The sequence below is a fragment of the Plectropomus leopardus genome, chromosome 17, assembly GCF_026936395.1.
Source record: "Plectropomus leopardus strain MGB_pleo_1.0 chromosome 17, ASM2693639v1, whole genome shotgun sequence".
Classification (NCBI taxonomy): Eukaryota; Metazoa; Chordata; class Actinopteri; order Perciformes; family Serranidae; genus Plectropomus; species Plectropomus leopardus.
The window spans coordinates 9,837,205-9,848,804 of record NC_142192.1 but is presented as its reverse complement, the minus strand read 5'-3'; the positions used below and the strand labels follow the sequence as shown (position 1 = coordinate 9,848,804).

The 11,600-nt window shown below is 37.1% G+C and overlaps 2 protein-coding genes across 2 annotated transcripts; both read right to left on the bottom strand.

Moving 5' to 3' along the window:
- Positions 1-958: 958 nt before the first annotated feature.
- LOC148186605 (cathepsin S-like) lies at positions 959-3,369 on the bottom strand. Its single transcript, XM_088090038.1, has 7 exons — positions 3,207-3,369; positions 2,890-3,012; positions 2,623-2,772; positions 1,659-1,880; positions 1,409-1,574; positions 1,203-1,305; positions 959-1,122 (listed from the first exon to the last, which is right to left on the bottom strand). The coding sequence occupies exons 1-7, from the start codon at positions 3,324-3,326 to the stop codon at positions 1,023-1,025; spliced, it is 984 nt and encodes a 327-aa protein (XP_087946164.1). The 5' UTR covers positions 3,327-3,369; the 3' UTR covers positions 959-1,022.
- An 814-nt stretch (positions 3,370-4,183) lies between these two features.
- Positions 4,184-10,688, bottom strand: ctss1 (cathepsin S, ortholog 1). Its single transcript, XM_088090037.1, has 8 exons — positions 10,562-10,688; positions 9,899-10,019; positions 9,685-9,807; positions 7,032-7,184; positions 6,721-6,945; positions 5,885-6,050; positions 5,195-5,300; positions 4,184-5,085 (listed from the first exon to the last, which is right to left on the bottom strand). Exons 2-8 carry the CDS (start codon positions 10,016-10,018, stop codon positions 4,986-4,988), a joined length of 993 nt encoding a protein of 330 aa, XP_087946163.1. The 5' UTR covers position 10,019; positions 10,562-10,688; the 3' UTR covers positions 4,184-4,985.
- Positions 10,689-11,600: the final 912 nt, after the last annotated feature.

Genomic DNA, 11,600 nt, shown 5'->3' with positions numbered 1-11,600 from the left:
TGCATTACACTGCATTAAGTCAATTTACTATAGTATTTCTTCAAACTTACGTCAATGTCAGTAGGAGGTTGTACTACAACTAAATCTGCACCACCAACTGCCTGCTGACTGGAAATGTGCAGTTATGTTGTTGCCTTTGCTCCGATCTGTGCTGGTAAGGATTTACTGACTACGTTTATATGCATTCTAATATTCCACTATTATTACGAATGTGACAATACTCTGAATTGATACGGCTCATGTTAATGGCATATTCTGTTAGGATATTCTGAATTGGGCCTTTTTCCAAATTAATGCATTTTTTTTTATTAAAACATGAATATTCTGAGATTATTTGGGTTTTAGGAGCATTCTCTGGTCACGTATGACACATTGTAGGCCTATATTCATCTAAGCTGGGGTTTATACTGCAGTTTGCGAAATGGATGGCAAGAGACACAATCCAATCCTTTTTATGTACAGCTTTTTTTTTTTTTTTTTTTTATACATCAGAAGTTAAGTATTTCAATTCATCTGACAAATTGAGTGGGTTTCTACTAAAGTCAGTCGTTTAAATTTGGACAGATTCGATTTACAGTTTCTCGACTGCTGCTCAGAGTGGAAACGCAGACAGAATTATGCCATGAAAACTGGACAATATGAAATTATAACATTTTTATTCCCATTGAGAGTTGTGATAAAGGTTGACCGAAGATCTTGCTTTGAATTCTGGGGTTACGAGCGGACAAAGAAAAGGTCCTGAAGCACTTATGAACTGCAGTTTCTCAGAACAAAGTGGTATATGCTGGTATTGCAGGCGCCAACTTGTGGTTCTATGCGACCCTAAAATGTGCTGCTAGTATTTGAAAAAAGTGGCAAATGAACAAGTAAAAAGTACTTGCTCCTTTGGAAAACTTCATGAGTACACTCATACAGTTAATGAAATTTAGCAGCTGTAGTCATTAAAAGAAATCCACAATTTAAGGATGAAATTGTTTATTTAAAATGTCCCATCCCAACTGCTGGTGAGAAATGCACATTGATCACATGATGGGGAAACAAGCATAGAGAGCGATGCCACACTGGCTGCGTCTGTTCCGAGCCATCTTGATGTAACCTTCATCACCGTAGTTTACACCCCAACTACAATTGAAAAAATATTTAGAATATAAACCTGAAAATACATTAAAAATAATATTGAACACCAAAGTTCCCAGACCAACCTGTTTTTGACCAACCAGTAGTCACGTCCTCGCTCGGTGCCGTAGCCCACAGCTAGCACTCCATGGTTCACATTGTTGGTGCATGTGTGGTCCCTGTACACTCCTGTGGAGCCACACAAAACATGTCTGAAAAGTTTAAACTCACCTCTCTGGAATCCAATTAAGACTGAATTTATTTTTAGAAGTGACATGAAGTCACTACTCACCATGACGGTAGAAGACAAACTTGGGCCTGGAGGCATCGATCGCTACAGAGATAGGGCCGATCCTAGCCAATGCTACCTTCAATGCAAACTCATTCCCCTCTGGTAAGAAGCCGTAGCCTGAGCAGTTAGCAGCCCGGTACTGTGGCTTATATTTGCACTGACCACCCTGAAAGAAAGTCATTTTTAGGGGGAGCTAATCAGTTTTAGCCAGAGTAGACCTGAAATGTTAACAATTGTCTCAGATGCTCACCATGCCAACGTAAGGGTAGGCTGCATCAGAAGCTATGCCTTGGTTTTTGACATATTGGAAGGCATTTGACATGAAGCCCCCGTTGCAACCGTGGTTGCCGTATTTTGTGGAGCAATCCACCAGGTTCTGAGGACTGAGGGACATCAGGACACCTGTAGACTTCTTGAGTTGCCCTTCCAGAGCTCCAACCGCACTAAAGGCCCAGCAAGAGCCACAAGAACCCTTGAAGATGGAAAAAGTTGCTCATGTAGACTGCCTCTTCTTCAGAGTTATGTTCCACATTAAAAAAGGTCCAGTGTGTAGGATTTAGAGTGATATATACACTATACAGGTATGTTTTTCTTTTATAATCACCTGAAAATAATGGTGTTTATTACTTTTGATTGAGCCATCTATATCTACACAGCAAAGGGAGTGGGTCCATTCACATCAGCTACCATAGGTAGCAGCCCCTCCACAACGAGTGGTCAGTTTTGTTTTTTTTTTTTAAACCATGAAACTGCTTTATTCTGTGTTTTTAATCTGTTTAAAAATCACCAGGTCCATTGGTGAGAAAGACCTCTGGATGATTCATCTCCTGTAAAAACCTCCTGAATGTCTGGGCCAGAAATAAGGTAAGCACACACACAAGTTAGCAGAAAAAAAAGTGAGCATACATTAGCACGTGCTGGGTCTGTTGCATATCTGCCAAGTGCTAAACAGCACAGGAGAATTTTTAACTTGAAACTGCATCTCTCTGCCAGTAAAAAAAGAAAAAAAAAAAAAAGAAAAAAAAAAAAATCACCTTGTCCATTTGTTTTGGAAAGGGAGAAACCTCTGTGGATAATTCAGCTCCTGTAATAAACTTCCTGAACAATAAACACTGAAGAAATTGTAACCAGAAGTTCTGACTGGCTGCAATCTTCAATGCTCACTACTAGATGGCACTAAATCCCACATACTGTCTCTTTATGGTATACCTCACCTGCATTTTGACCTCAGTCACCAGGCCCTCATCCCTCCAGTCCAGTGATGGCGGTAAAGAGGTGTTGACCTTGACAAAGTCAGAAGGACCCCTCTCCAGGTCAGAGGGCACAATGGTGCCCGTCAGAGTGCCAGTGATCTCCTCAGTGGTCTACAAATGAAGAGCAGCACAGGTCAGTTCACTCCACATGCATGTGTTTGCTGGCAGGAGTTTAAAACTACATTCAGAGGTTTAATTAAGAAGAAAATGTTTCTATAGTCCACCAACCAGGTCACCCAGGTGGTTCATTGCCAGCTCATAGGTGTGTAAACCCAGGGAGGTTTCCAGATTATGGACATTAATCATTTCCAAGTTTTCTTCCCATACTCTTCTGCGACCTAACTCCTCAATCTGGAAACATAGCATTAAAAGACATAACTTAAGTTATCCATCACACTTTAAAGATGGCACTATGGAAAGACTGAAGGTATTTTCCATGTAAAAAGATAAAAGAATTCCTTCAAAAAAATCAGTTTGTTTCCACTTAATTGATTCACTTCTAAATGCACACCAACAAAAGATGATTTTGTTGATTTTTTTTTTACCTGGTGAGGATAGCTTTTATTATGCATCTTCTTCCATAGTGTCCAATGTCGATCTAACTCTGAATTAATAACGGCCGTTGCAAAGCCACACACAATTGTGAGAAGCAGGCTCCGAAACATCTCTTGATCTTGGAGAAGAAGATCCTGTCACTGATACAATGAAAACAGAAGTTTTTATAGTGACCTACATCAGATTAAAGGCCTGGCTTGATTGGACAGCTGCAGCAGACTTCACTGAAGCACTGCCACCTGATAACAATTATCATTTAGAAGCAGTGGACATAAAGCTTGTGTGTTGGTGCATGTTTAAGAGATTTGCATGGAAATTTGTAAAAGCATATTGTGAGTGTTGCTTTTGTCAAAAGTTGATAAACTAGATGAAGAAATGCATGTCTAGAAATTATATATATATATATATATATATATATATATATATATAGACTATTTCCAATAAATATCAGATGTTCACACTTTATATAATTTGACAAATTTATAGGTAGCAGAGCTATATTTTACCAGGTTGCCCACTGTTCATATTTGGCTATGTATTATGCTATTATTTGAGAAACAGATTAATGAGAAACCAAAATGAGCACTGATAAGTAACATTAGCCATCCTCTTTTGATGACAGAGATGCTAAAATGTGACCAACCTGAGCAGATCCTAGTCTTGAAACATCAACATGCTCACTGGACAGCTACATATATTTAAACTGCAATAAGTGATTTGGCCACTTGATGGCAGCAGAAACATGCTTTGATCTCACACTGACATATCACCATTTAAGTTTATATTTACTGCTGTTTTAAAAAAAATACATCCAGCAGGTATCAACATTCTTTTGGAGTCCTGATTCAGAGCACCTGGTGAGTCCAATATTATTTTCTGTTAGTTCTGTTTTCTCCACCATGTTCAAATGCTTCTAGTTGCTAACTTTGCCTGTCTGATCTTTGGCATTGAGCAGACACACCAAAACTAAAAGCCATAACTTTATTTTAGGAATTTGATTATGCTGTTGCAGTATATCGGCCAGTTGAAAAAAAAAAAGTTGAGAGTTAAGGAATTGCATACTGATATACTTTAGGTTTTAGGTTTCTTATTTTACACTTAATTTTACACTTAATGTTCGGCTATTGATTATCTGATGTGCACAGACTAATACTAATACTAGTGCATGCAACATTTTGAGTTCTACAACAATCCTGTTTAAATGTGTTGTGTCTTTACATATCAAGAGATCAATTCAAATAGGCTTGTTGTCCTTTTCTTTAACCCTTAAAAACCTGGAGTGGCATTACTTTTCTTGTGATTCTTTCAAAAACATGGGTAATAAGGCAATGGAAAATTTGGCATGAAGTGTTCTACAAATTGCAAGTAATTAGTAGATTAAAACAATATTTAAAAAAAGGTTAAAAAAAGAAAAAAGTTATACAATTATAAACAATATTTATAATTACCATTATTACATATTTAAACTTAAGTTACAGAATTATTAGAATTTTAAGCATTTTCCACATCCCATTTTTTTACAGTGTCACAATGAAAAATGAGAGTTTATTGTGATAAAAGGCCTAAAATAATCATCCAAAAATGTAAACACCTATGAGAGAGGCAAGACATACAGTAATTTAGGAATATTAACTCTTAAAACTTTTTTTTGCAGTATTCTTTAATTCTTTTAAAGTTCCATTAGTAAAAATTAAAACGAGCACCTGATCTCTGATAATGAATAAAAAATATAAATTCTACCAAGATGATTCAGATGACATGTCACACTTTCACAGCGTAGGGTAGACTGCAAAACTGGCAATGCCACAGAGATTATTCTTGTTTCTGGCAATTCGAATGAAGCCTTTTTCTCCCCACGCTGTTCCCCAACTGGAATCACAAAAACACTCACATTTAATATTTATTACTTGTCAAACATATTTTCACATGTGTGGTAAACACATTTTACAGCTGAACTCCGGCCAGAACAGAAAGTCACCTGTTTTTTACGAGCCAGAAGTCTTGTCCTCTGTCTGTGCCGTAACCCACAACCAGGACAGCGTGATTTATGAACTTTGGGTTGCAGTTCGGTACGTTGTATAAACCTAAAAGATGCATATGGTTAGAACCCAACTGGCAGAAATTATATTAGCAGAGTACATTTCTGAAAACACTTAAAGGTTCAACAATGCTGTAGTTACCGTGAGAAAAATGTGTGAGCCCTGCTTGTTGACGCTAATATCAGTAAGGTGTCATCTGAGAAGCCTAGCATTAACCCTCTAGTTTACTCCCAGTTAACACCGTTTGCTCTGTCACTGTTGCCATTGTTTTCACTGTTCGAATGTTAGCGCTGTTAGCTGCCAGCTCAAGCTCTTTCATGTGGAGAACTGTGTTCAGACAACCTCTGAATCATGGTGCACTCTGAATATCCTATAGAACTCCTTTAATCATACCTTTTGCAAAAGCGATTTAAAAAAAAAGTTCACAATAAGTTAAATGTAACAAAAGAATTAATAACAGAGTATAAAATATAACATACACAGAGTTGTAATGCAAATGCTTTCATTCAGTACCACAAAATTATTTACCGTAGTTTTTCTTCAAGGTGTGTTTTAAAAGTAATAGTGCTAACCCATTGGCCATCAGTTGACCTCTCTCTGCATTAAATCCACGGATTCAGTAACCTCACCTCCTCTGTAGAGATGGAAAGATGGCAACATGGCATTCACGGCCACAGCGACCGGCCCCGCCGTTGCTAACACAGCCTGCAGAGTCTTCTCATCTCCTTGTGGGAGGATATGGAAATTAGAGCAGTAGCCGGCCTTTCCCCGGACAGTATACCGACATTTCCCATTCTATAAATATAGAGGTGAGATTTACAAAATAGGTTATGTATCACTGTTTAAAGAAACTAAGAAATATTATGCAGTCTTTTTTTCTGAAAACACATTTTATGGAAGTTATGTATCTTGATTTTGTTATATAATTGAATATATATCAAATTACAGTATTTTACAGTAAATTACACATTATTCAATCACACTATATGTAAAGAGAACAAATATTCATATGCAACCTAAAATTCTCATGACTTAAGCCTAAACAGAGCTGTTTTACTTTGTATTTGACACATTGGCCAACACAAAATTCCGTCTCTAAAATATAAAAATGAATGTGTCATTGTTACACAAATTTGACTTCCAAAGTTTTGAGAAAATTACACATGGCATGATGCTACAATATGTCTCAAAATTGTTGAGCATCAGATATTCTGAAATTACCGAACATTCAAACCAGCTATGGAAATATCTTGAAATAAAGATGGACAGAAAGACAACAAACAAACCAGAAATAAGCAAACAAGAAGCAACAAAGACATAAGTAAGAAACAAACAAAAAAGAAAAAATGATAAAAGCAAACAAACAAACTCTTAGTTGCATGTTTATATGTAAGGTTAATCTTTCTATAAAAACCCAACCACTTAATTTAATGTAAATGTTGCTCTCACTGATGAGGCGGATCACCTGGTGTTCGTAGGGGTAAGAGCTTTCTGAGTCTACGCCTCGGTTGCGGATGATGTAGCTGAAAGCTTTAGAGATGTATCCTCCGCTGCAGCCATGATTTCCATCATTGGTGCTGCAGTCCACCAGGTTCTGTGGGCTCAGGGGAACAAGGACGCCTGTGGTCTTCTTCATCTGGCCCTCAAGAGCCCCCAAAGAACTGAAGGCCCAGCAGGACCCACATAACCCCTAAAAAACACACAGTATGTTTATAGCCACCATGTATTTATTGGATTTTCTATTTCCTCCCTTTAAAATAGCTGACCCTTACTTACCTGGTTTCGGACCGCACTGACCAGGCCATTCTTCCTCCAGTCCACACTCTGAGGTATTGATAAGCCTCTCGCTTCTTTAAAAGTCCGATTTTGGAAATGAACGGGCTCCTCCAGCTTCAGGCCGTTCAGCTTCTCGTTGACTTCCTCAGCTGTCTTGATAGAAAAGAAAAATTTTATTTAAATTAATGTCATTAATTACTGTCCACCACAGGGTATACATATGAATAGTGCATGAGAACAGCCTGGATATTTTTCTTTAACCTAACCCACCCAAGTATTGGTGCCTAAATGTAACTAAACTGTGACTGTTCAACAGCGTTAACTGGATTAATGTTTCAGACTGGGACAATTAACAGTCACTGTGTAAATGTTGTTTTTGCAGTGACCTCCTGCCACCAGTAGGGGCAATAATTCAGAAAAAGCTCCACTGGGTTGCATTAGAAAGTACTAACAAACATATGTGGCCATATATGTTGCGGGACTATTTGTCTCATTTGTTGTTTTTGCATTGTATATATTTTTTAATTTTGCTGCACTTACATTTTGTGTATGATATTATGTTACATTACTCTATTTTATTTGCAGTCTCCACACTAATTTTAATTACAAAACATAAAGCTTCTTCACTTACTAATCTAAAATTTATAGATATCACATTCATTATATATATACTGTCAGGTAAAATCTATTGTTTAAAAAAAAACATCTAATTCATCTAATTTGTCTGCTTTTTCATCTGCTGCAAAGGTTTGTTTCTTCTAATACCAGAACTGAATTATTCACACTGACACACAACAAAACAAAACTCAACCTTTGTACTACATCTGTACTGTTACCCTGTTTATGATATCCCAGACATTAAATGCTACTTTGCATTTACTTTTTCCTTTTATGTAACTTCCCAGATGTACTCTTCTTTATAATAGTACTGATTGTCCAGATTGGCCCGGCCATACTGGATTAAATTAATCAGATTGTATAAAGGAAGATTAGTTCTGTGCTCTATATGTTGGGGTTTAATTTAAGCCACAGAGGGTGCAGGTTTAAATGCTGGTCAGTGGCAGCCGTCTTCAGAGGTCAATGAGTGTGAATCCACTTTAGGTTATAATGTCACGCATATGTATGCACAGCTCCCGGGAGGGAGAGGAGCTAGTGACATATTGAGGACTGTGTTCTGTGATAAAATGGTTATCATGTAGTTTGTAAACCCTAGAGATCTCTTTTTTGTCCTAAATAGTGGCACTGCCAATATCTGAGCACAACACTGGTACTGGAGTTTGCAGGACAACCTCAGTTTGACAGGAGATATCTTGAATTTTTGAAATTATCCTAAAAATATGGAAAATAATTTTTCCTCTGTTCTGCTACAAATGGGCATTTTATTGTTGACATGAGGCTATTTTAGTGTGTCTTTGGATGTGCAGTATGCAATACAGCAGTTTGATTCAGCATTCAGCCAGCAGACTAGAGCTTCTGTCAAATAAAACTGAACATACTATAATCCAAGCTATTGACTATGGCCGTGTTATTAGCAGATGATTCATAGAGCAAAACAAAGTCAGTTATTCTATTTGTCATATTACAAAGTGGTGACAATAAAAACGAAAAGTGTGATTGAAGTGAAGAAGGAAGAAAATAATGAGAAAGTAAAGGTAATGTAAGGAAGTTTAAAGGAAGTAAGGAGAGAAAGGCAGCACAAAGAATGCAAGGAAGGGAGAAACAAGAAAGAAACAGGCAAACAAAGTCAACAACAAACACACAAAGAATTAAAGAACAAACAAAATGCAACAAACAAGATAAAAAAGAAACACCAAACAAATAAACCAGGAAGAAACTTTAAAAAAATCGGTTGGTCAAACATTATGTCACCAACTCTGTGCAGAAACTTGCAGTGAAAAAATTACAAAACAGCATCTAGTTACAAATAACACATGAGATTTTTCCACTGGCAGATGAAAGTAGTGCAATTATTGGCTTGGTCACAGCAGAGGGGAGTATAGTGACTTTGGCTGGGTATCGTGTAAAAAATAACGACACCAGTACCTTTTTGTGATACCGATATGCAGCAGTGATAACCATAGACAGATGCATCATGTTTTTAGGTAACATGTCAGTCCATCCATCATTCCAACTCATTCTTTTGAATGCGATATCTCAAGAACACTCCTCAAATCTGACACAAGCCTCCACCTGGGCTTGTGAAACATTTGCAGGACTATGTCGTTGACAGTGCAAGAGCTCGCATCTCTTAATAAATGAGTGAAGTATCTGCCACAAGCTTTCTGCTGCTCTAACAACAGTATTTCACATTTAAAAGAACATACTGAATAGGATGATCAAAATCATTTTTTTACTGTCTATTTTTGCTGAAAGCTGCAAGCGTCATATGGTTTCTCTAGATGTGCTGCAGCTGAGCAGCATCTAAAGCACCGACTGAGCAGTGCTGTTGACGCTGGCTATGTGGCTGCTCTAAGATGTTAACATGGGTGCCGAAAAAAAAAAAAAAGGTTCTGCGACTTTCAAGCACCGCTCACACAGGCAGTGTTGCCCAGGTGTTAGATATGAGTTTGTCTAGTGTACGATCTGACACTAGAAAGTTTACACAGCCTGTTTTCTGAGCAGGAGAGTGAAAACAAAAACTGTTGATTCCTACCATATCAGCCAGATGATTGAGTCCCATTGTGAAGTTGTGTTTTCCTGCTGAGGAATCCTGGTTGTGTCTAAACACCAGGTGCATGTTCTTCTCCCACACTGCCTTCCTGAAAACCATCTCAGTCTAAAACAAAGACACCAACTTGATGATCTGAGAGTGTATGTGTGTCTTTATGATGATGAAGAGAAAGAAATTAAGGTTTAGACAGTCGTACCTGATTATCATAAACCTTGCCATGTATGGTTTGCCACTCTTTCCACATTTTATTTAAGGCAGGTGAAGAGTGGCTGCAGACTAGAGAGGCCAAAAGCAACATGGCACACAAAATGTGCATCCTGCAAAGAAAAAAACAAAACAATTCACATTATATCAGTACATATAATCCTGAAATGGTTGGTCGACTAATCTGTTGAACTGTTGTAAATGAGCAACTCTCTTTATTATTATTATTTTTGTGATATTAAAATTAGTATCTTTAGATTTTTAGACAAAACAATCAATGGGAAAATGCAACTTTGATTCTGAAAAATTGTGCCATATTTTTTGTCTGGTCTTTTTTTGTTTTTTTTTAGCATTTCACCATCTTTTATGGACCACACAATCAGGACAGTAGCCTGGAAAAAAACTGAGGTAATGTGTCTTTCCTTCCCCAAAACATTTCAGCCAGATACAGAAAATACAGGCTTAACTTAGTGTAGGTATACTGCATGTTTATGATATATACCGCTATATACATATATACACGCTGTGCTTCTATCTCAGCAAATGTATTCTACCCTCTTTACCCTGTTTATCCACACCATACACACACACAAGCATTTGATATCAGAATATCAGTCAATCAATCTACAGATAAGAAGAATTGCTTTGCATTTACCTTGTTGCAGAATACTCAGGCAGGGTTATTTTGTTCCAGCAAGAAAGTGCACCCGCTTGTAATGGACCTTCACTCTTCAAAGAGGAAGTATAGTTTCCTCATACACTCGCTGGTGCGTCTGCTCTCTGATTTGTCATGTGAATCTAATCTACAATCAGCTGCAGGGAACCAAAATACTTTCCAGTACCAGAGGAGGAAGTGACAAAAGTTGAAATACATGTAAATGAAACTGATTGTGGGCTTGTGGTGAAAAATACAACCGAAGATGCAAAAGTTTAGTGATAAATTGAAAAATATTAATCAAATGTTCAGATGATTCATTAATCATTAAAATGTAAAAAATTATGGAAAAAAACACCCATCTATGAACATGTTCTAGTATACTATTTTCAAAGTATCAGTCACTTCAACCACACACTGCATTATGTTTGACACATGTTTGGCTAGCCTTGTTATTTGGCAAAAACAAGAAAACACAAACCACATTTACTGATAATGATGCAAATTTCTAACAGTTTGTCATGAGAGCTCATTAGTTTGAACTCTCTAAAGAGAAAAAGAAACTTCACACCATCAAAACTCTTCATGATAAGACACATTGGATTTATAAATAGAAACTAAATGTTTCTTTTTGTGTGGATGGGAGGGTGGGGTGGTTTTCTTTTGGCAAACATGTTCAGCCTTATTACAACTTCCTGCTCAAAAGTTCCTGTTAGTATGAGAAGTTGTGGTGTGAAGTTTTAAGCGTAAAAAAACAAATTCTCCCTCTGTTTATGTCTTCAGTCACCTCCACGTATGTACAGCTGTTCCTATGTGTGCATATGTTAACACATACTGTGAAACAAACAGACAACAACAAAAAGACAATGAAAAATGTATTTTGCTCATATGAGAAAATATTCTGTTTATTTACACTTTTTGTGTGCACATTTTTCCAGTCCTATGACATGCAAGGTCTTATAATGACGATATAATTGTTGGTTATATAAAATAATTTTATTACTCTAAGAAATACATATAATCGGGCTTGTGTTAAAGG

Bases quoted from the DNA above. Each gene is read 5' to 3' on its own strand.
- ctss1 (XM_088090037.1), bottom strand. From the start codon at position 10,018: ATGCACATTTTGTGTGCCATGTTGCTTTTGGCCTCTCTAGTCTGCAGC. The intron at 9,808-9,898 runs GTACGACTGTCT...TCTTTGTTTTAG, and splicing joins GCAAGGTTTATGATAATCAG to ACTGAGATGGTTTTCAGGAA. The intron at 5,301-5,884 runs GTGAGGTTACTG...TGCATCTTTTAG, and splicing joins TTTCCATCTCTACAGAGGAG to GTTTATACAACGTACCGAAC.
- LOC148186605 (XM_088090038.1), bottom strand. From the start codon at position 3,326: ATGTTTCGGAGCCTGCTTCTCACAATTGTGTGTGGCTTTGCAACGGCC. The intron at 1,306-1,408 runs GTGAGTAGTGAC...GTGGCTCCACAG, and splicing joins GTTTGTCTTCTACCGTCATG to GAGTGTACAGGGACCACACA. The intron at 1,123-1,202 runs GTTGGTCTGGGA...TTTCAATTGTAG, and splicing joins TACTGGTTGGTCAAAAACAG to TTGGGGTGTAAACTACGGTG.